The 24,036-nt window shown below is 43.9% G+C and overlaps 2 protein-coding genes across 2 annotated transcripts; one reads left to right on the forward strand and one right to left on the reverse strand.

The window, feature by feature from the left end:
- The first annotated feature begins 242 nt into the window (after window positions 1-242).
- Window positions 243-2,478, forward strand: LOC122048498. Its single transcript, XM_042610060.1, has 3 exons — window positions 243-339; window positions 1,847-1,962; window positions 2,053-2,478. The coding sequence occupies exons 1-3, from the start codon at window positions 243-245 to the stop codon at window positions 2,476-2,478; spliced, it is 639 nt and encodes a 212-aa protein (XP_042465994.1).
- Window positions 2,479-8,093: 5,615 nt separating this feature from the next.
- LOC122046535 (terpene synthase 10-like) lies at window positions 8,094-10,826 on the reverse strand. Its single transcript, XM_042607278.1, has 7 exons — window positions 10,555-10,826; window positions 10,183-10,465; window positions 9,702-10,092; window positions 9,377-9,595; window positions 9,129-9,267; window positions 8,800-9,036; window positions 8,094-8,690 (listed from the first exon to the last, which is right to left on the reverse strand). The coding sequence occupies exons 1-7, from the start codon at window positions 10,777-10,779 to the stop codon at window positions 8,394-8,396; spliced, it is 1,791 nt and encodes a 596-aa protein (XP_042463212.1). The 5' UTR covers window positions 10,780-10,826; the 3' UTR covers window positions 8,094-8,393.
- Between the last annotated feature and the right edge of the window lie 13,210 nt (window positions 10,827-24,036).

The following is a 24,036-nucleotide window of genomic DNA, read 5'->3' on the forward strand; positions in this document are numbered from 1 at the left end:
TCTATAGTCGACTCATTTTATATATCTAAAGACCTCGAAGTTAGTTAATTAGAAAATCTATTTTCCACATTTAAACTTCATGAATCTAGATGTGCAGAGTTGAAAAAGGAGCCTAATCAGAACATTGCTCTAAAGCTAAGAACGGACGATCCAGACTCAGAAGTGTCAATCGACGAAGATGAAGTGGTGTTATTATTAAGATATTTAATAAGTTTATTAAAACTAATACATTTAAGTCGCAGATGAAAAAGTACTGTCGAAGAAAAAGGAAGGTCCAATGCTACAACTACAATGAAGAAGGGCACATCAAGGATGATTATCCCAAACTGAAGAACAAGGGTAAAAGACCAACGAAATTGAAGCTCAAAACCTTGAAGGCAACGTGGGATGAAATGTCGTCATCAGAATCCGAAGTTGAAGCCTACGCCGGACTAGCCTAATGGCAGACCATCAAAAATAAGATGAAAGTAGCTCTGAGATGAGAATCGATGAAGGGGAAGGATTATCAGAGGAAGCTGCAATGAAGGGGAAGCATCAGAACACGAGGTAAGTGAGGTACGTGCAATATCTCCTAAGCAATCTTTTGAATTTATCAAAATACTTTCTAAAAACATGTGCAAATTAGAAAAAAGAAATATGGACTTGAAAAGACAATTAGCCAATACATGCCCACTAGAATTGTTTGATAATTTAAAAATAAAAAAAATTGAAAACATAAATAGAGAAATTAAAAGATAACCATGCATATTCTAATTACTATCAAAAACTAAGATTTAGAAATTATAGTAAAATCAACTAGTACATTAGAAATCACCATGAACAAATTAGGAAAATTTTTAAAAATTATGTACCTCCCAAATATTTAGTTAACCCAGTAGGACATAATTTATTTTAGATTCCTAAATCTTGTTTAGATAATTAAATTAATTTTTATTTGTATGTTAGAAATTTAATTTACTTTATTTATTCTTGTTGATAAAATCAATCATTTTTTAACTTTTTGGTCAAACTTTTTGCTCTAAACTTTATCTATACAAAATAAAATTCTCGAGATTGTCTTTCGTTGAGTTTTTTAAAAGTTTAGAAGAATTTTCAGAGTTGAAAAATATTTTTTCACAGAATTGATTGTTCTAATAAAATTAATCAACTATGTTCATTACTAATTTTTTTTATGAAAACATTTTCTACTGATTATTTCTAAATTATGTTAACTTACTTTTTTTTTAAGTACCCCTAGAGAAATACTTTCTAAAAAGTTTATTTTATTCTTCCCAACTTTTTTTAATGTGATCAAAGGGGGAGAAATAGGTACAAGTTCACAGGGAGTTAGAATTTAAAATTTTTACTTATTTGATTGCAATCAATTTGTTTTTTTTTTACTTATTTTGCAAGCAATTTGTTATCACTTTTATTTTATTATAATTTTTATCCTAACTTGAACTTGGGTTGATGCACATCAAAAAGGGGGAGATTGTAAGTACCCCGGGTAGTTTTGATGTAGTCAACCAAGTTCAGTTAGGTCCTGTTGCGTTTAATCCTTGTGTCTAAGTATATAGGAGCTTAGATACACAAGAAGTCAAGCGAAAAATATAACCAGCGAAAAGGATGGCACAGGAAGGGAGTCGACGAGTTCGGTGCATCCAAAGGACGAAGTGTTGTGTAAGAGTACACCGGCATACAAGAAGGACGCGCGTGGTGATCTGAGGGACTAGAAGCTAGGGAGGAAGGTTGCTCGAGGAGAAGGCCAGAGTTTGGGTGAGCTCAATTTCGAATGGTCGGAGCATCACCCAAGCGAATGGAGTGAAAAATGGTTAATAAGGGAAGTTAACCATTTCTGGATGAACAGTGCTGATGGCACTCTCAGTAGAAGTTTCTGCTCAGTGGAAGTTTCTGCTTGTCGCAGTGGATTATTTCTCCAAGTGGATTGAAGTCGAGCCGCTGGCCAGAATAACTGAACAGATGGTCATGAAGTTTATCTGGCAGCATATCATCTGTCGGTTCGGCATCCCGCATTGACTCGTCTCAGATAACGGAAGGTAATTTGCCGGTCAGAGACTCAAAGAATGGTGCGGAGGATACGGCATCCAGCAGGCCTTCACTTTCGTGGCTTATCCACCGAGCAACGGCCAAGCAGAGGTCGCCAATCGAGAAATCCTCCGAGTACTGCGCGCTCGGCTCGATCATATGGGAGGCAGCTGGGTCGATGAGCTTCCCAGCGTGTTATGGGCGCTCCGCACGACTCCTAAGGAAGGGACTGGGGCAACTCCTTTCCACCTGGTGTATGGCGATGAAGCAGTCATCCCCGTCGAAGTCGGAGTTGAGTTAGATCAGCTACAACACTACGATAAAGATAACACCGAGCCGAGGTTGCTAGAGCTGGACTTGGTAGATGAAGCGCGTGCTAAAGTCGTCGTCCGATTAATGGCCTATCACCAGAGGATGAAGCAGAGCTACAATCAGAGGGTGATCCCTAGGTAATGCCAGGTCGGTGATCTGGTATGGAAGAAAGTAAAGTCGGTTGACGACGTCACCAACCTAGAAGCCCCGTGGGCTAGACCCTTCAAGGTCGTGGAGAAGCTCCGTTCGAGCGCTTATTACTTGGAGGATGAGGACGAACGTCGATTGGAGCTGCCTTGGAGCGCGAACCATCTCCAGCCTTACCGAGTCGGGTGAGAGGTGCGCCGATATAATAATCAATGTATCTTTATATCCATGCTCCCTATATGCAGGGTAGAAATAAAAGACTCAAATTTCGAGCTCTGTGCCGAACGACCCAACAAATCGTCGAGCAACGACATTAAATGTGGGATCATCATCAAATCGTCGAGCAGCGACGTTAAACTCATGTCTCCATCGATAGTCGAGCGGCGACCTTAAACCCACGTCTCCGTCAAATCGTTGAGCGGTGACATTAAACCACTATCTCCATCGACGGTCGAGCGGTGACCTTAAACCCACGTCTTCGTCAAATCGTCGAGCGACGACGTTAAACCCCTATCTCCATCGATGGTCGAGCGGCGACCTTAAACCCACGTCTTCGTCAAATCGTCAAGTGGCAACGTTAAACCCCTGTCTCCATCGACGGTCGAGTGGCGACCTTAAATCCAAGAACACAAATCGTAAAGATAGACGATGACTATAGACGAACGGGAGGATCAGGGTCAGACGTGCAAATAAACAAGAAACATTTTTAAGAGAAAGCTTGTCGAGCGGGCATATAATTTCATTAATCAAAAGGAAGAATCGTCGATCGATGAACATACAATGAGACTTCAAAAAACTTTTACAAGATAGACGCTTGACCTCACTCTATATAATCGAAACATCATCAGACATCGAATCATTCAATTTGCTGCAACTGATGATGATGTCCGTCGTTTCGGAGGGAAGGTGGTCATCCATCTTGAGCTACTGAAGTGTCCCGTCGATGGTCAACTCGAAGACACGGACGATCCGCTAAACAACCTTGTCGGTGAACTGGTCTGAGTGGAGGTAATTGCTTCAGCGCTTCAAACCTAGCCGGCTCAGCTTCCTGGTAGGTCACGAGAGTCAAGCGGGAGGCCTCCAGGGTGTCCTCAACATCCATGAGCTGCCCCTTCAGAGTGACTTCTCCAGTCGAGCCACAGTCCCGCTCGGTAATCAGGTAGCCATCAGCCTCTTTGAGCTTCTGGGAGAGCTGCCGAGCCTCTTGGTTCTTTAGCTCCAGATCGGCGATGGCTCGTCTCTTCCTTGTCATGGCCAGCTCGATCTTTTTATCATAAGTCTTCACCTGCGCCTCGAGCTGGCCCAGCCGGACTTCCTAATCGGCATACTTCTTCTGCTCGGCCTCGAGAAGCTTCTGGGCCTTCTCCAGATCGACTTTTAACTCGGCGACCGATGGCCCCTGGGAGGAAGAGGTGCCGCCCGAGATCTTGAGGTTCTTCAGCTCATCCTCCACAAAAGCAAGCCGCTGGCACATAGCCACACTCTCCACCTAGTACTGCAGATAAACAGACAAATGTTAAACGTTGATCGGAGGTAAATTATGAATTGATGAAATACGTCCTCCGGTGGACATCTGCAGGTGGTTGTTGTCGAGCACCCCTGGTGACATCATTGTCGCTCGGGCCCTCGCTTCTTCCCAAATACCAGCAAGTGACCCGTGGATCAGGATCTTGTGCTCGGGGACATTCAGATGGGTGCACTGCTCGAGGTAGTCCTCTGTTGGAAGGTTGAGACTGCCGTCATGGACCGCCGGTTGCTCGGGTCTGACGAGGAGGAGGCCACCGGACCGGAAGGAGTGGCAGCAGACGTAGGATCGATCCTAGACCGCAATGGTCTCCGTCGGGTCGACGGCAAAGATGCGACCGGCTGGGCAACAAGGGTTTCTGGTGGCATCTTAACCAAAGACGGGGTCCGGTCGGATGAAGTAACCTCCACCATTGTCGGGAGGGTCATGGGAGAAGAGGTGCCAACCCTCTCGACAACCTCCACCGCTGAGGTGGCATAGCGGGGTGGATTCTCCGTGCGACGCCTTTTACGCCTAGTAAGTGACACTTCATCACCAGAAGACTCGGAGCCTCCAGTCTGAGCGGCGGGCTGTGCTTCAGGTGTTGGGAGCGGGTCACCAGTCGCTTCAATGCTGGCCGTCTGGCGCCCACAGCGGGCGTCTCCCAAGTAGGAGTGCCCTCGTGGGAGTCGACCGACGCTAAGCCGAGGCTCGCCAACTCCATTGCGGCGACCGCCTCTGTAGGGGATCGGATGGCCGGCTAGAAAGAGGTTGGATAGACGGCACCCCCAAATCCTCGCTTCCTACAATGTTAGCTTGCGCAGCGGAATACAAACAAAACAAACAAACTAAAGACTAAAACTATGAAAAGAAATGCAAACCGCTAACACGTTCGTTTAATGTCGTTCGAAGATTAGGGCTCCTACTCCACGGCGTATCCTTGAGGTAGACTATCCCTATCCGTCGGTGGATCACTTCCGGCAAACTCCAGCTATCTCAAGTCGCTCCTTGTGGGTGGAGAAACCTCACCACAACACCAACCAAGACTCTTGAGACTAGTAGACTACTAATTAGGGTTTACCACCACTAATTTCGTCAACTATAACCTAGCTCCCAAGCCTTGATTATATAGGCCATGAGTTGGAAAACCCCGCCGACAAGTCGAATACTAAAACCATCAGTCGACTACCCTCTGTGGAAATTTGACCGTTACATCCCAACGGCTCGATACCAATTGATTGCTAAAACTAGCCGTCGACTGCTCCACACTGGTTGAGAGAATAGAAGCATTCTGTTCGTCCACAGTCGACTGCTATTTTTACCAGTCGACTGCTACAGTAACTGCTACAGTGAACCCCTAAACCTTAGATTTTACCCCAAGTACAATCTCTCAGCACTCGGACCCTTACCCTTATGACTCACTTAACGTTTCTTCCCTCGGCCTTTATCCTCGCTGCCTTATCCACGGTCCCTCGGATGCTCCATCCTTCACCGGACCCGAAACCATCAACTTGAGTCAAATGTGTATCCTGCAAACCTGCACAACTCAAATACACATATCAAATACAAGGGTGAACCTAACTTAAACCCTTTGCCCAAACACCAAAACACATGGTCGCACGGACCATTGGGATTGCTCCAACAGCCTTGACCTCAGCATCCTTCAGCTTTCTGTAGCCAATGACCCGTGCTCGCATCATGATTTGGCCTGCAAAAAGAAAAAAGAAAATCAGTTAGACTCAAAGAAAAGAACCCAAGAAGTTTCTTACCTAAGCCGCGTGGGAGTCGGGATCGGATCGGACTCAGGCCGAAGATGTACATGACACCTTCCAGCAGCAGCTTGTTGATGTCATATTTCTGGTCGGCCAACATGGTCGCTGCATAAAGATAGTCCGGTTGGCTCTTGTACTTCTTCAGATAGGGCTGAGGGGGCAAGTCGACCTGCCAGCACGTTCGGAAACAAGGCCTCTCAAGAAGACGCAAAAAGAAAAAATACTGCTTCCAATACTTGTTGGAAGTAGACATCTTGTTAAAAAAGACCAGCCCGACCCGCGACTGAAAAAGGAAAGTCCCCAGCTCGGACTGCTTAGGGTAGTAAAAATAATGGAAGGCGCGCGGGGTCAGGGGAATGTCGTGTAGCCGAAACAAGACTACGACGTCACACAGCAAGCGGAAAGAGTTTAGTGCGAGTTGTGGAAGGGGGACAGGAAATAGTTACAAACTTCAATGATGAAGGGGTGGATCGGGAATCAGAGACCGGCCACAAATTGGTCTCGAAAAAGACAGATAGTGTCGATCAGTGGGTTATTTGACCGATCGGATGGGGAGGCCAAGATTATGTCATGATCAGAGGGGATATCAAAGACATTCCTAAGGTTCTCAGCGTCGCTCGCATCAAATCTGGTCTCCATGGTACTGTACCAGAGACCAGGAGCGGGGTCAAACGACCGAGAAGAACTAGCCATTGCAGGAAAACAAGAAAACAGAATTTCGATAGAGATATAGACGGATAGAGAGCGCAACAAACACAGGGAAGTGGCGAGGATCCAAAAAAATGGCAAGAGATCGAAGAGAGCTTACAAAAAAGGGGGGGGGGGGGGCAGAAAAGGTCGCCACTGGAGAAGACGAAAGTCGCCGGAGCATTGATCCCACAGAAATCGTCGGACATGAGCAAAATGCAAAGGTAAAGGGGAGAAGGGGGCTCTACGGGGTTATAAGCCTTCGGCTCGGCTAAGAAGAGTCGTCGGATCTAGGGTGTAACACCCAAGACGTAGATCCGGCCGTGGAATTCAAACCGTCAGATGTCGCGTCAGAGCCTATCGCTTCGGGCAGGCGACGACTGTGGCATCGACACGTGACGTTCCCTTACTGGCTCGCATTTAAGGGGTGCGTGCTCGGCCTTAACGGAGGTGTTCTGCACGAATTCTGAAGAGATTATAGTGACGTTAGCATTGATCACACGCGTTTGAGTACACTAAAGGAGAAAGCCCATGTGCAAATACTTGGAGCGCCGATCAGCTATGAGGATCGATCTCGGGGCCGATCGACGCTCTTTGATGAACCGATCGGCTACAAGGATCTCCATGCTTCTTTTTGTCCAGTCAGTTGGAATTGTCATCTTCTTCGACTAGACTTAAGGGGGAGGCATGTGATCCGATGATAAGGGCCCACCCCTCAGAGGGTCGTTGTCACGGTGGAAGTCAAAGTCTCGATGGTCAACGCCCATGTGTTGTTGGCCAGTCGGACAACCCACTTGTCCAACCGGGGTGAAGGATAGCCACGCTGATATTAACCCGATGTTACCACAACTCAGTCGTATACCGAGTTTCCGACGCTCAAAAAACCATGTGTCGGCGAGACACCCGCCGAGCGGCCAACTAGCTCGGACTTAAGTTGAACCTCAAAACCGACGAAACGGGAGTGCAACCGAGCAGTCACACTCAGATATATCTCGACACAATAACGGAGCTCGGACAGTGGAATGTGGGCCGAGCGGCCACCCCACTCGGCTGAGGGTTGGCCGAGCGGCCACCCCGCTTGACCCACTAATAGGCAAAAGGAGGATCAACCGATATCTTTATGGAAACTCGAGCCATCGACAGACGACATGGTTGGCGGCATGGCCAAGCAGAGGATCATATGACAGAATCTTCCACTATCATGTCAGAGATATGCTCGGGTCATTGAGGTATGGTGCTAGAGACACTTTCCTGACATGTATTTTCTGGGAAAGCTTTGAGAAGCGTGCATGCCTCGAAAAGTGTGCACGTGTGCTCCCGGTAGTCCTATATAAAGAGCACTAAGCTTCAACGGAGGTATGCATAATTTCTAATATAACTACACTGTTACTCTGTTTCTCCGCTTCCTTGCTTACACATCGTCGGAGACTGACTTAGAGCGTCAGAGGGTCATCGTCGGAGAATCCCTCCCTGGCTCGGCATTGCCGCTGTTGTAATTGTAGAATCCTCTAGCTCGGAGTTCACCAACAGTCAATAGGAGTGACACGCCCCCCAACATTCATTGTCTCGACTTTCTTACATGATCATCAAGATTAATCAAATTCAGTGTTATAATCATAATCAACATCAACACAATCTTCCTTAAATTGATTTCAATCCATCAGGATTTACTTATATAATTATAGTCAACATAATTCATACTAATTTAATAATTGTATTTCATATTTAATACTTCTTCGTATTACAACAGTCGGACAATTTGTGTATAAATAGCCCTACTACACAACAATAAATCATCCATAACAATTATTTAATTGTTTCTTATTTTCTTTTTCTTCGAAGAAGAAGGCTGCCCTCTCTGTAATTCCTTTTTCTTTTTCTTTTTTTAATCATGATCCTGTTTAATTCGTTTTTATTTTATATAGTAAGCTTACGTATATATTCTTCTAGAGCTCGATGGGTTCGACAAACAATGAGGCCACCGAATCATTCATTTCTCCATCTGCCTCGCTGAATCTATCTATACCCCTGTAGAAGAACTGAGCCGTTCGATCTAGGTTGATCGCGCATATCTTGAAGTTTTCCTCGAGCATAGTTTTGTAGTTCATTCGATCCCCGTTCATGGCTCTCCAATTTGCCATGATCATCTCCTTGATCATCTTCCGAGCCTCTGCATCTGACACATCTTTCTCCTTCATCAGGCAGTTAATGGATGAGTAGCCATCACTTTTTTCCCTTTCAACCTGCACATGCAAATGCAAATGCAAATGCTTAATTAATGTTCGACTTAATTAATTGAATACAAAATGAGACAACCATTAATTAATCTGTTTGAAATTAAAATATACATACGAGATCATTGTAGAGGCGAAAGTTCATGGAGGACCATTGTAGAAACTGTGGGTAAGTGCTGAAATTTTCCAAGTCTGATTTGGTTAAGTGTGGGCTCATGCAGTAAGCATGAGTGAGAAAGATATGCCCTGATATTGACATCCATCCATTCTCCAAGTACTCTTCGACTGTGGGACTAGTGCACTTCCCGTGAAACCATTTAGCTTCCAACAAATAGGCTTTGCAGAGATCTGTCCACTGCATCGGCCAAAATAATTACTTATTTTATCAATAGTCTTTAGTTAATAAGAACTAAATTTAGTACTGGTGAAAGTGAGTAAACATATTACCGCTCTCTTTAGATATGGCAGTACGTTGAAGCCTTTTCCTTTGACCACTTCATAAGCTGCTTCGTTTGCTGTGTTGAAGACGGCCAGAAAACAGAGTTTCATGTAATCTGGGAGTTTGTCGAGCGCATTAACATCCCACCTGAAATTTATAAATTATTTACGAGCATGTATATATCAAAATTAAACATTTATCATCTATGAGTGGAGAATTGGAACTAGATCGTTTCACTATTAATTAATATAATTACCTCTCTATTGCATCTGTGAATATCTCAAGCTCTTCCAACTTGCCGTAGACGTCATAAACATCATCCAGCAGTGCGATGAGGCAATTGGCTTTGGTCTGTGTCTTTCTAAAACTCCAATATTCCGGTTCAAAGGCGCATCCAACGGTCAACAAATAGTTGGCCATCAAACTGTCTCTGAAAAATGGCAGGCGCTCTGCGAGTCCAAGATCCGACCACCATCTGTTCCATCACACATACATAATATATAATATACGAGCGCTGCTTTAGAATTCGCGATTGATGCATGCACACGACTACAAACAATATTACTAATTAATTATAATACCTCGAAAGTTTGCTGAGTTCTTTCTTGTGCGTATCCTGAACCCTGTTGAAGTCCAATTTAGCAAATTCTAAAAGTACAGGATTAATCATACTGCACTTGTCTTTGTTGCTTTGGCTGCAGAATTGTATGAACCATCTGGTGTGTAATCTTTCCAACCTCCAGTTCAATGGGAGCTCCAACGCATGGGCTACTTTCTGTTTTAGACCAGGTTCAGTACTGGATCTTTTGTCGTTCAGGATATTTCTCAAGTTCTGGGTGGTGAAATCCCTGGCCTCCTGCAGTATCACTTCTCCCTCTTTGGCATAAAAAGCCGCCTCATATAAACTCAGCATTCCTTCAACGGAAACTTCGATAAACTGGCCTTTCTCATCCCTGAATCTCTTGAAGATATCTGCATGCATTAATTCAGTCATCATATCATTAATTTGTCCCAGTTAATTAATGACAATGAATTGTTAAATGAATATATATTAATGTATACCGTCTGTGATTGAGAAACCGTTTTGTCTAAGAAGTCTGAAGAGAAGTGCAGTGACATGGACGTCGTCAGTATCCTTCAACTGCAAGCTAATTATGTCTTCCAATGATCCATGAATACTAGTTAAAGCATCTTTAATGTCGTCTTTGAAATGATAAGCCAGTCCAAGTTGTTGCAGGTGGTCGATCAGCCGGAGCTGCTCTTCCACTTCCTTCTGCTCACATATTACTTCTCTAATTCTCTCTTTCAGTAGCACTATTCTCGTTGTCTGATCCTTCTCCTCCACCTTTAACAAATTAAATAAAGTTTTGAATATTTAGATTTAATTTCAATTAAAAGAAAAACAGAGATGTTGAGCTAGGGAATAGTCCTGACAGGAGAGTTAACGATGAGTGACTGTATGTAGTCATTGCTCCACGAGTTGGGCTGGTAATGAGTACTCGATCTTCGCAATGCCGGCGATTGCATGTCGGCCGTGCAATGGATGAGCGGGAAACATGGCTTCTTGGTGGTGGTGGTGGTGGTGGTGGTCGATCGGCGGAGAGAACAGAGCTTTGGGTGAAAAGGGATATATGATGGTGCGACAAGATAACGAGACATGATTAACGTATAATGCTTGAGGAGGCTTGATGCACTGAATCGGTTGGATTTAGAGAATTCTCTATATAGAGCAGAGAGAAACCGTCCATGAACATGTTTAATGTATACGAACACAATTACTCTATGGAGAACCTTACACATGTCCATCAAGTCGCGTGAAAAAAGATGCATTCTTTTTTTTAAAAAAACATTATTTTCCAACTGAGAGAGAAAGATGACCAACGAAAGCTACGTATGCGAAAACGATTTCCTCGGCCGTCTCATTTAGCAGAGTCTAAGGAGATACGGTTAAAAAAATATAAATTTAAACTTTTTTATTTTTTCAAATATGAATATACATGAGTAAAATACATTTATTCTCCACCTCTTTTGCCTGCCGAAAATTTGACTTGAGCATCCCTGACTTTCATTCTATCTCTTTCGAGCTTCGCAGATATTCATGATAATCCTGTCTTTTCTCAATGGTCGGCCGATTTATCAGCGTAGAGGGCACTAAATTAATCTTATCTTGAGAGTTCACGTGGATTACAGAAAGCCAGAAAAAATATTAGTCTTATAAAGCAAGGAAGAATTTAAGGGAGTTGGATACCAATATGTTACCAAGCATCCATTCAATAGAATTTGTTAGTTAAAACGTGTTAGGACAGTGATATTTAAATCGACAATAAATAGGAGGAAATATCGAAAAATACGAGCACCGACAAAACCTTCATGACCACCCATTGGTAAAACGAAAAATATCTAATAATTATTCTCCATACCATGGTTTAATTCTACAGGGATAGATTATTTTAAAATTCTCAAATTATTTTAAAAATTAAATCAAACTTTAAGGGAGTTGGATACCAATATGTTACCAAGCATCCATTCAATAGAATTTGTTAGTTAAAACGTGTTAGGACAGTGATATTTAAATCGACAATAAATAGGAGGAAATATCGAAAAATAGGAGCACCTACAAAACCTTTATGACAATGACCACCCATTGGTAAAACGAAAAATATCTAATAATTATTCCTGAGGAGTAAGCTACCATGGTTTAATTTTTCAGTGATAGATTATATATCTAGAGTTCGAAATTTAGTTGCGACATATTATTATAGATTTTTTCTCTAATGATAGTTAATCTGAGAATGTTGGCCATCAAGATGAGTCTCCAAGTATATTTTTCTAATTTACCCAAATAATCTATAGAAAACTTTTATAAGACTGACTCGATTGGGAGATTAGTTGAACTAAATGCTTAGATATTTCATACCAACTAAACTATTGCCACACCATTCATTTTAAAATAAAAATAAGGTGAAAATATTTTAAAATTAATCATTATTAAGTAAATAATTTATCCCATATACTTTTCTTAATTTTATTTTAATGAATGAAGACTGACAAAATAAAATTTATTAATTATTAATTTTATTTATCTTATATCAAAATTTTACCTTTAAGAGTCACCTTAGATTAAGGGCTGGATTAAATGATATAATTAAGTTATATTTATAAAAATAAAATAAAAATCAGGTATGGTTTATAAAACTTATTTATTATATTAATATTATATAGAGGTTCTGAATTTGATTTTTTTTTTTTTTTTTTTTTTTTTTACTATGGCTCAATCATCTACTTTGCAAACCATGACTTCCACCATCTCAAAAGGGCGGCTTCAGGGTAGTCGTGCCTACCTCCCACTACTTCCGAAGGGCGACTTCTCAATCGGCGCTGGCAGCCAGATCTGCCTTCTTGATTGCCAAATCCTTCTCCAAAGCGGCGTGGGTCCCTTGCAACTCTTGTAGTCTCAGAGATACGACAGTCAGCTCAGCTTCCTTCTCCTCTAGATCAGCCAAAATTTGGGTGCGCCTCAGCCCTTTCGACTTGAGCTTGGTCTCACTTGTTTTCAGGGCTGTCTACAAGGTCTACATTTTCTCTGACTCTACCTAAGCCAGGTCCCTAGCAGTTTGGGCTTTTTCCCAGATAGTTTGAAGATAAGATTGCATCGGGTTGTCAGAAGTGGTCAAGTCAAAAACGTGGCTAGTGGTAGTGGGAGATTCCAACTCTCTAAGGTGAGCCCTCAGGGACTCATTCGTTCGCTGCATGCCAGCCACGTACTGTGATATGCTCAGACCCATAGCGCAGGCCTGTCAAGAGCAGGGAAAGATTAGCATTATCTCAAGGATTTGAAAAAGAGACAGAGAAAACTCACTGATACTAGACGATTAGAAAACAGGTCGGCTAACTCCAGTGGTGGGCCTTCCAAAATTTGGTCGGCGGTAGTTTTCCAGGATTCAGCCAGGGCCCTATGAAATTTCACCTGGCCACAAAAGGAAGAAGTGCTGGCAGAAGGAAGGGGGCCCTGCACCTGCAGAGAAGGCAGCTGGAAGGAGGAGGTGAAAGCATACTTACCCTTGAGGCACTCCTTGGGGCACGAAGAAGCAGGTGCCAAGGTAGGAGCAGGAGGTGGAAGAGATGGGGTCGCGGAATCCCTGAGTTGATCTCCCACTTGGGAGATGGTCTGCTCCGGGATAAAAACTGCGATAGGAGAAGAGGTCGCAGCCTCTGTTACTGGAGAAGGGGTTACCCGGGCAGGGGTTTTTGCCTTGTCCTGGGAGGAAGCTTGTGATAGAGGAGGCCAAGATGGAGAAGCTTGGACTGATGGGATGACTCGTTTCCTTTTGCACTGGAGGCGTAAACGCTTCCCTGGAGGAGGAGAAGGGGCCCTCTCACCCGCGGTTGCTTCAGTAGGGAGCGATTCAGTTCCAAGGGTCTCAGGGTCCCTAGAAGGTTGAGAGGAGGCCTTTGCTGAGGCACTGGCCTATGGGGCCTGAGGAGCCTCATGGCCCGCCAAAATCTCTGGGCCCAGCTTCTTTAGGACATCACTCGACAATTTAGAAGAATCAAGGGTGTAGGCATGAAACATGGCAGCTTCTGTAAAATAGAAAGAAAATACCTCAGTTAGCAAAGACCGGGCAGTGGGGACATTAGATCTTACTAAAAGGAGCGCCCAAAGGCGTCCAGATGGGGTTGAGCCCAAAAGTGTGTAGCATGCTCTCTCACAGCATCAAGGAGAGTCCAAGCTACATGCCCTCCAACTTTTTGGAAGCTGTGTGGCAATGTGGTTGATGTTGGTGGTCACGTAGCTCAAAGGGAGTTGAAAGAGTATATCGCCACTCAACAGGCCAGGAGCATGGCTCGGGCAATTGGACATAGAAGAACCTAGACTTCCAACCCTTGTTGGAAGAAGGCATCCCTTCGAAAAATTTGTACCCGACCTTGGACTATACCATGAAAGCACCCAGCTTCGAGCGTTTGAGGGTGTAAAAATGGTGAAAAAGCTGAGGGGTTAGAGGGATTTTATATAGATGACAAAGTATCATCATTCCGCACATGGTGCGGAAGGCGTTGGGGGCGAATTGGGACAGTGAAACGCCAAAGTATCGACTCAGAGAGGAGAAGAATGGATGGATAAGGAAGCGGAGGCCGCCAAGGAGTTGATCTTTGAAGAAGGTCACAAAACTGGCAGGAGGGGAAGCAGGATGGTCATTAGGCCCCGGAGGACGAAGCTTGTATGCTTCAGAGAGTGCCAAACTCGAATGAATCCCCCGTATGTCACTCCTATCTAAGTCGGAGTGGAAGTACGCATACCAAGGCACTTCCATCTCGCTGGCCATTAGAGGATCGAAAGAAGGAGTGGAAGATGGAGAAGGATGAATACTTACAGAGGACAAGAGAGGGGCACGAAGAAGAAGGCGAGCAAGCGAAAGCAAGAAGGAAAAGAAAGGTCGAAGGAAGTCAAAGCAATAAAGAACGACGGCGGACAACCTTTAGGGTTTCTAAATCAAAACCCTTATGAAGCATCGAGAAGCGAGACGGACAACTGAAATGGTATAGCACACGTCAGCCGTCAGATCAAGGGGCGGAAGTGATTTGGGGTCGTGTGCAAAAAGTGTGCGTCATATTATGACGAGTTAAGTTCGTGGGGCACGTGTCATCTCCGTAGGAAAGGGCATTTATGATGAAAGTGACAGAAAAATGATGGAGTGGGATATACGAACAGGAACACCCTACCTTGTGAGGACCATGCCTCGATGGCTGAAAATTCCATGCGACGTCCTCAGGAAACGAAGAGGAAGATGGCGGGAAATGTCGATCAAAATTCAGCGCCTTTACTTCTCCTCGAAATCAAAGTTGTTGGTGCAATATCCCTAAGGTCAAGGTTGACCTGGTTGACCAAGCTTGAGTCTTGGTTTGGGTTTCGATGTTTGACAATACAAGACTTCTATGATATGGACAAGTGCAGGTGCAGTTGTTCATTTGGGGAGATTGTTTGGTGCAATTCCCCTCTGATCAGGGTCTGATCAGGTTGATTGAAGAAGAGTCAAGTAGGTCAAGGTTGACCAGATACTTGACTGGGAAGTCCTAACTGGGATGTTAGGCAGAAGGAAAATCCTGGTGAGTGAAGCCAGGTGAAAGTCCTGGTGAGTGAAGCCAGGCAGAGGAAAACCCTGGTGAGTGAAGCCAGGTGAAAATCCTAGTGAGTGAAGCCAGGTGAAAGACCTGGTGAGTGAAGCCAGGCAGAAGAGAAGTCCTAGTGAGTGAAGCTAGGCAGAAGGGAAGTCCTGGTGAGTGAAGCTAGGCATGAGGAAATCCAGATGGGTCAAGGTTGACCAGACATCGGGTGAAAGTTCAAGTAGGTCAAAGGATTAACCGGATACTTGGCAAGATGAAGAAAAGTCCAAGTGGGTCAAAGGGATTGACCGGACACTTGGTGAGGGAGTCCTAGCAGGTCAAGGGTGACCGAATGCTGGGCATGATGAACCAACAGGTCATGGATTGACCGGATGTTGGTTTGGGCGCTTGGGACTTGGTTTTGGGCAAATACCAATGTCTGGATCGATCAACCGATCGATTGGTTGATGCCCAATCGATTGGCCGATCGATTGGGAAGGTCCCCGCGACAAGCCTCGAGTTGGCAAGTCGCATAGCACACAGAACGCCTCTGGATCGATCAGCTGATCGATCCAGAGGTCCCAATCGATCAGTGGATCCATTGGGAAGTTGCGTTTTGTCACGATAAGCCCTGGATCGATCAGCTGATCGATCCAGGCAAATTCCTAGAGCACAGAGGTGCTCTGGATCGATCAGCCGATCGATCCAAAGCCTCCCCGATCGATTGGGAGCAATCCAATCGATCGGGATCCGACCGTTGGCGTAGATAAAGGCCGTTGGTGTGCGTCTTCTTCGGTAGAACTTCGAGCACTACTTCCGATCTTCACCAGCAACTCCACAGCTCTGAAGTTCAGATCGCCAGTTCTTGAAGGTTCTTGGAAGTTTTCCAAGTCAAGAGGCGGATCTACTGCAAAAGGAAAGAAGCTAGGGTTAGGGTTTTCAGTTGTAAAACCTGTAAGATTTCGTGTATTTGTTTTCCCTTTGCTTTCTTCTTGTAGTGTGAACTTGTAGGGCTTCTCCGCCTTCGGTAGTTACCGAAAAGGAGTGTTTATTAGTGGAGGTGTGTGTGAGTGTGTGGATCCTTGGACTAGTCATCTCTTGTGAGATGGATACCAAGTAAAATCCATTTGTTAGCATTGTTGTAGTTGTTTCTGGTATTTCCGCTGCACATCATCAAAGAAACAAGCAACGACGACCACGAGCACGCGACGAGCTATTCACCCTCCTCTAGCTACATTTCGGTCCCAACAAGTGGTATCAGAGCCAAGTCGCTCTTCACCAGAATCATCGCCGGAAGGGGCAAACAAAACAAGCAAAGATAGAAGGTGAAGAAGTTGGAGCAAATTCATCAAAGTCAAAGAATTCAAGAAGCTCAACTTCAAGATGCAATTCCAAGATGGACTTGGATTTGACACGAGGGTGCCTCCACCATTCACAATGACAAGCTTCGATTCTTGGAGATCAAGAATCGAAAATTTCTTGATGATGGAGATAGAGCAATGGTTTGCTCTAATGGAAGGCTTCAAGGCTCCAAGAAATTCAAAGGGCAAAATTCTCAAGAGGAGCAAGTGGAGCCAAGAACAAATCCAAAGATGTGAGGCTAATGACAAAGTGACCAAGCTTTTGGTCAGTTTATTGCCGAGCAACATCTTGGAGCAAATTGGAGAGTTTGAAGATGTCAAGGAGCTATGGAGCAAATTGGCAAAGATTCATGAGATCCTCTCCACTGTACCAAACCAAGAAGAATCCAAAGAGGGTGACTCATTGGATCAAGATCAAGAGGAAGAAGACTCCGAAGTTGAGAGATGCTCAACTTCCGAAGAAGAGGAAGTGCAAGAAGCTTCATCTTCAGAGGAATGCAATGAAGAGGGCAAGGAGGGAGCATACTCCTTGTTCCATATACAAGATGAAGATGAAGAAGCCTCCACCTCTAAGATTGAGGGGGAGCAACCTTTGGTGACGCAGGATCAAGAAGAAGGAGAAGCTTCTACATCCGGGTCAAGAGAATAAGTGGAGGAAGAAGCTTCCACCTCCACAAGTCAAGCAAAATCAAATGGAGGAGTATCATCTTCGGATCAAGAGGAAGCCTCTACTTCCAAGTCAAATGGAGGAGCAAGTGCCACCCCTACACAAGAAGGTATAAATAGTTCATTTAAAAAAAAAATCATATCATATGCTTTGAGTGTAGGGAACATGGGCACTACAAGAGCAAGTGTCCCAAATTGGCCAAGAAGAAGGGCCAAGTGGCACCAAAGGGCAAGGAGAAGCCCAAGGAGACCATCCCCACAACAAAGAAGAGCAAAGAGAACATTGTGTGTTTCTTGTGCCAACAAAGAGGGCATTACCGAAGTCAATGCCCTAAGGGGAAGAAGGTGGTCAAGGCTCAAGGAGGAAGCTCAATTCAAGGGGGAGCCTCCAAGGTAAAGAGAAAGGTAACTTTTATTGAGCCTACCCCTTTAAATAATGGTAAAAAGCATGCTAGGTCTAATCTTTATCATTTTAATGCTATTTACCATGAAAATAGGAGGCATGATAAAGTTAAGGAAAATCATGTAGCCTTTCATGCTAAAACCTCTCAACCTAGGTCTAGAAAGGTAGATAGGAATTTAGGCAAGAACCCTAAGGATTCTAGGTATTTGCCTAAGAAGAAGAAAAATCAAGGTTTTAGTGAAAAACCTAAGGTTGATGAATTATGGAAGGAAAATCAAGTCTTGAGGTCAAGACTTGACAAATTAGAGAGGACTCTTAGAAAAATCACAAATATGACACAAGGGTCCAAGAGTCAAAACCTAGGTGTAGAAGTATCAAAGTCATCCAATGGTCATAAGGGTTTGGGATACAAACCTAAAACCAAGAAGGATGTAATCTCTTACCATAGGGTTCCATATAGTTATGGAATCAACCCTAGGTCTAGTGATCAAGTCAAGAATACTAGGAAGGTTATTCCTAAGAGTATTTTTACAACAAATATGACTAAGACTTTTAAGAAGTCTAACAAAGTCACTAAAAAGGTCACAAGGGAAGCAATCCCTAGAGTTGACCTAGAAAATGTGACCAAAGCTTCTAAGAAGCCAAACAAGGTCACTAGGAAGGTATCTAGGGAAGTTATCCCTAGTGAGTACCTAAAGCATCCAAGGAGCACCAATAGATTTTGGGTTCCTAGGAGCATCTTCTCTTCCCCATAGATGGGTAAGAGAGTGTCAACTCTAAGTGGAAGGGTAGTTAACCCAATCATGATGAAGTTAACACTCAAGGAGCATTTTCAAGGTTATTATTAACCTTTGAAAATGAAATGGATTTATGATTTACTCTTTGAAAAAGTAAAATGTGCTAAATTTGAGAAGTATTGATTTTATTTTAAAATGACACATATTGGGAAAACATAAGAAATACTAAGTTGGGGCTTTGGTATTTTCTTAGTAATTTAAGGCAAATCTAAGCCTTAATTTAAAGTGCTACTCTTGTGGAAAAATGAAATATGCCAACACTTGAGGAATATGCTTAATTTCAATTGGCTTAAGTCAATCAAGAAAACTAGAAATGTCAATTTAGGTTTTGGCATTTTCTTGGAGCGTTTAGAGGGCAATCTAGGTTTAATGTTTAACTTAGCTAAGGTTTAAGTACACTTAGATAGGTAATCTAGGTATTTTATTTATGCTAAACCTTGCCATGATTGCTTGTCCATTATATGCCATGACATCATATTTAGTTTTGTGTTTGCACTCATGCTTTATTATGAAAAACACAAAAATACCATGTCATGACATACATACATCATGTAGTTATAGGAAATCTTTCTTTTGAAAGCTATTTCATTTTGATGTATGCCATAACATTATCATGCATTATGGTTATTTCCTTAAAATTAAGGACAAATGACATTTATCAACAGGTTCATCAACAAATAACATCCTTTGTGGATGTCTATAATTCAAAAATGTCTAGATAGATATGCATGATCCCTAGATTAGGGCAAAACCAAATGTTACATCTCACAAAGACCCATAAGGTGACTTGTATGCGTTTAGTGCACATTAGATAAAAGTGAGATGTTAGGATGATGAACAAAACTCAAGATGTTGATTTAGTGCATTCTTTTGAGTTTTAAATTCATCAAAACACATAGTTATGTGTTTTCCCATCATTGGGAAAGCTAATGTACAAGTCATGTGCATTAAGCCCAAGGAACATGGTGGGATATTGGTTTTGAAAATCATTTTAAAATGCTTTTGGAAAACCTTGATGAAGACTATCTTTTAATAGTAATCATCATTGAATAGTTGAGCACAAACTTGAAGAAAACACTAAAGTTTTTACAAGTTTTTAAGCTTGTGTCAATCTTTGAAAATATGAATTGTTTTCTTAGAAACTATTTTTCCTTGATAGTATATACCCTAAGAAATATCTACACGAATTTTTATGATTTTTAGAATTTTGTAGAATTTTCTAGGGGTTTCTGAAGTTAACTGAAATGAAATTTCAGCAACTATCAGACTTCAATCGATCACCCGATCGATTGAAGGGTCTCAATCGATCTGGAGATCGATTAAGAGAAAGCTTCTCGCGAATAGAAGCTTCATGGATCGATCCACCGATCGATCCAGCCCTCCTGAATCGATCAGTGGATCGATTCAGCTGGTTTAATCGATTGGAACCCAACTTCAATCGATCGAAAATGCTGATTTTGGCTGGGAAAGTCTGATTTCAGCATTTTGGACCTTGTTTAGTCTAAGACACCATTCCAAACCCCTCAAAATTCATTTATATACATAAAAAGGGTGTTTTCATGTTGAAAACAAGGATGGATTGGTTGAGGAAGACAAAATTGAAGTTTAGGTTGAGGTTTGGTTAAAATTTTGAATATTTGAACCTCAAACTTATAAATTTGGGTTTCCTAAAGGTTTAGGGATTCCAAGTCATTGTTGGTGCAATGACAGAAGTTACGACCATGTCTTTAGGGGGAGGTACTCTTTAAGGACATGAAAATTATTTTTCATGAACCTTGGAAGGTGGTTAACCTTCTTTTCAGAACACGCTCAAGGTTGAGCGTTTGAACTTTAATGGGGAGTGGATATCCTCATTGTTCAAGTGGTTCGAGTTAAAAATGCTCAAGGATGGGCATATGTCTACATTGGGGAGAATGTAGGGTTAAGGATAAATGAAAGGTATGAGACTTTCATTATCATGTTGATCACAACGAGTGAAGTTGTGAACAACGATGAGCAACTCTTCAGGGGGAGAGTCTCTCAGGGGAGAGTTTTCAACATGTGCCCAAAGATGGGGAATGTTTGTTGATGTGTGCCAATAAGGGGAGAATGTAGGGTTTAAGTTAAGACTTCATTACCTAGAGGGAGTTTGCCCTCTTAGGAGGAGAATGAAGGGTTTAACTTATGCCTTCATTACCTAGTGGCATGAAGGAGGTAGAGACCATGGGAATTAGCGTAACTTAAATGTGGTATTATCAAACATCAAAAAGGGGGAGATTGTTGGTGCAATATCCCTAAGGTCAAGGTTGACCTGGTTGACCAAGCTTGAGTCTTAGTTTGGGTTTCGATGTTTGACAATACAAGACTCTATGATATGGACAAGTGCAGGTGCAGTTGTTCATTTGGGGAGATTGTTTGGTGCAATTCTCCTCTGATCAGGGTCTGATCAGGTTGGTTGAAGAAGAGTCAAGTAGGTCAAAGTTGACCAGATACTTGACTGGGAAGTCCTAACTGGGATGTTAGGCAGAAGGAAAATCCTGGTGAGTGAAGCCAAGTGAAAGTCCTAGTGAGTGAAGCTAGGCAGAGGAAAACCCTGGTGAGTGAAGCCAGGTGAAAATCCTAGTGAGTGAAGCTAGGTGAAAGACCTGGTGAGTGAAGCCAGGCAGAAGAGAAGTCCTAGTGAGTGAAGCTAGGCAGAAGGGAAGTCCTGGTGAGTGAAGCCAGGCATGAGGAAATCTAGATGGGTCAAGGTTGACCAGACATCTGGTGAAAGTTCAAGTAGGTCAAAGGATTGACCGGATACTTGGCAAGATGAAGAAAAGTCCAAGTGGGTCAAAGGGATTGACCGGACACTTGATGAGGGAGTCCTAGCAGGTCAAGGGTGACTGGATGCTAGGCATGATGAACCAACAGGTCATGGATTGACCGGATGTTGGTTTGGGGGCTTGGGACTTGGTTTTGGGCAAAAACCAATGTCTGGATCGATCAGCCGATCGATTGGCTGATGACCAATCGATCGGCTAATCGATTGGGAAGGTCCCCGCGACAAGCCTCGAGTTGGCAAGTCGCAGAGCGCACAGAACGCCTCTGGATCGATCAGCTGATCGATCCAGAGGTCCCAATCTATCAGTGGATCGATTGGGAAGCTGTGTTTTATCGCGATAAGCCCTGGATCGATCATCTGATCGATCCAGGCAAATTCCCAGAGCACAGAGGCACTCTGGATCGATCAGCCAATCGATCCAAAGCCTCCCCGATCGATTGGGAGCAATCCAATCGATCGGGATCCGACCGTTGACGCAGATAAAGGCCGTTGGCGTGCGTCTTCTTCGGTAGAACTTCGAGCACTACTTCCGATCTTCACCAGCAACTCCACAACATCTCTCTGAAGTTCAGATCGTCAGTTCTTGAAGGTTCTTGGAAGTTTTCCAAGTCAAGAGGCGGATCTACTACAAGAGGAAAGAAGCTAGGGTTAGGGTTTTCAGTTGTAAAACCTGTAAGATTTCGTGTATTTGTTTTCCCTTTGCTTTCTTCTTGTAGTGTGAACTTGTAGGGCTTCTCCGTCTTCGGTAGTTACCAAAAAGGAGTGTTTATTAGTGGAGGTGTGTGTGAGTGTGTGGATCCTTGGACTAGTCATCTCTTGTGAGGTGGATACCAAGTAAGATCCATTTGTTAGCATTGTTGTAGTTGTTTCTGGTATTTCCGCTGCACATCATCAAAGAAACAAGTAACGACTACCACGAGCATGCGACGAGCTATTCACCCCCCCCCCCTCTAGCTACATTTCGGTCCTAACAAAAGTAAGGTTTAAATTCAATTAAAGCCTTATGTATTGCACTTCGTGGTTGCAAGAGCATTGGTCTAAGTCCTAGAGCACAATCCCTTCAAGCCACAAAGGTTGCTCATTCAAGATCAGTTCCTAGTCAGGTCTCCACATCAGTTCCTGGGCAGACCTCCAGATCACTTCCTGGTCAGGTCTCCAGATCAGTTCCTGGTTAGACCTCCAAATTAGTTCCCAGTCAGGCCTCCAGATTGCCTTCTAGTCAGATCTCCAAATTGCCTCCTGGTTAGACCTCTAGACTGCTTCCTAGTCTGGTCTCCAAATTGCCTCCTGGTCAGATCTCCGGATTGCCTCTCGGTCAGACCTCTAGACTCTCACCCCAGCGCGAGTTATAAGTGAGTATGCTCTCATGCCTCCAGACTCTCACCCCAGCGCGAGTTATAAGTGAGATTGCTCTCATGACTAACTACCTCTCAGTCGGGATTCCAGACTCTCACCCTAGCGTGAGTTATAAGTGAGATTGCTCTCACAACAAATGACCTCTTGATCGGGATTCAAGACTCTTATCCCCGCACGAGTTATAAGTGAGCATGCTCTCACGCTTCCAGACTCTCGCCCCAGTGTGAGTTATAAGTGAGCATGCTTTCATGCCTCTACACTCTCACCCCAGTACGAGTTCCAGACTCTCACCCGAGTGCGAGTTATAAGTGATCTTTCTCTCACGACCAACGACCTCTCGGTCAGGATTCTAGACTCTCGTCCCAGCGCAAGTTATAAGTGAGCATGCTCTCACGCCTCAGACTCTCACCCCAGTGCGAGTTATAAGTGAGCTTGCTCTCACGACCAATAACCTCTCGGTCGGGATTCCAGACTCTCATCCCAGCGCGAGTTATAAGTGAGCATGCTCTCACACCTCCAGACTCTCACCCTAGTGTGAGTTATAAATGAGCATGCTCTCACGCCTCCAGACTCTCGCCCCAGCGCGAGTTATAAGTGAGCTTGCTCTCACGACCAACGACCTCTCTGTCGGGATTAAAGACTCTCGTCCCAGCTCGAGTTATAAGTGAGCATGCTATCACAACCAACGACCTCTCGGTCAGGATTCCAGACTCTCACCCCAGCGTGAGTTATAAGTGAGCATTCTATCACGACCAACGACCTCTCGGTCAGGATTCCAGACTCTCACCCCAGCGCGAGTTATAAATGAGCTTGCTCTCACGACCAACGACCTCTCGGTCGAGATTCCAGACTCTCGTCCCCGCACGAGTTATAAGTGATCATGCTCTCACGCCTCCAGACTCTCGCCCCAGCGCGAGTCATAAGTGAGCATGCTCTCACGCCTCTAGACTCTCGCCCCAGCATGAGTTATAAGTGAGCTTGCTCTCACGACCAACGACCTCTCGGTCGGGATTCCAGACTCTCGCCCCAGCTCGAGTTATAGGTGAGCTTGCTCTCACGAACAACGACCTCTTAGTCGGGACTCTAGACTCTCGCCCCAATGCGAGTTATAAGTGAGCATGCTCTCATGCCTCCAGACTCTCACCCCAGCGCGAGTTATAAGTGAGATTGCTCTCACGACCAACGACCTCTCGGTCGGGATTCAGACTCTCGCCCCAGCGCAAGTTATAAGTGAGCTTGCTCTCACGACCAACGACCTCTCGGTCAAGACTCCAGACTCTCACCCCAGCATGAGTTATAAGTGAGCATGCTCTCATTATTAGGGTGTATACTAAAAGCCTAGCTTTTTATAAATATTTATTTTATGAAATAAGAATCACATTTGGTCAAGTGTCTGCATTTATGTTAAATGTAGTTATCCATTTAATT

Source organism: Zingiber officinale, chromosome 2B (genome assembly GCF_018446385.1).
Source record: "Zingiber officinale cultivar Zhangliang chromosome 2B, Zo_v1.1, whole genome shotgun sequence".
Classification (NCBI taxonomy): domain Eukaryota; kingdom Viridiplantae; phylum Streptophyta; class Magnoliopsida; order Zingiberales; family Zingiberaceae; genus Zingiber; species Zingiber officinale.

Coding starts and splice junctions, on each gene's coding strand:
- LOC122048498 (XM_042610060.1), top strand. CDS start 243: ATGAAAAAGTACTGTCGAAGAAAAAGGAAGGTCCAATGCTACAACTAC. Junction 340..1,846: donor TCCCAAACTGAAGAACAAGG/GTAAAAGACCAA, acceptor CTGGATGAACAG/TGCTGATGGCACTCTCAGTA. Junction 1,963..2,052: donor CCAGAATAACTGAACAGATG/GTCATGAAGTTT, acceptor TTTGCCGGTCAG/AGACTCAAAGAATGGTGCGG.
- LOC122046535 (XM_042607278.1), bottom strand. CDS start 10,779: ATGTCTCGTTATCTTGTCGCACCATCATATATCCCTTTTCACCCAAAG. Junction 10,466..10,554: donor CACTCATCGTTAACTCTCCT/GTCAGGACTATT, acceptor AATTTGTTAAAG/GTGGAGGAGAAGGATCAGAC. Junction 8,691..8,799: donor TTCGCCTCTACAATGATCTC/GTATGTATATTT, acceptor TTGCATGTGCAG/GTTGAAAGGGAAAAAAGTGA.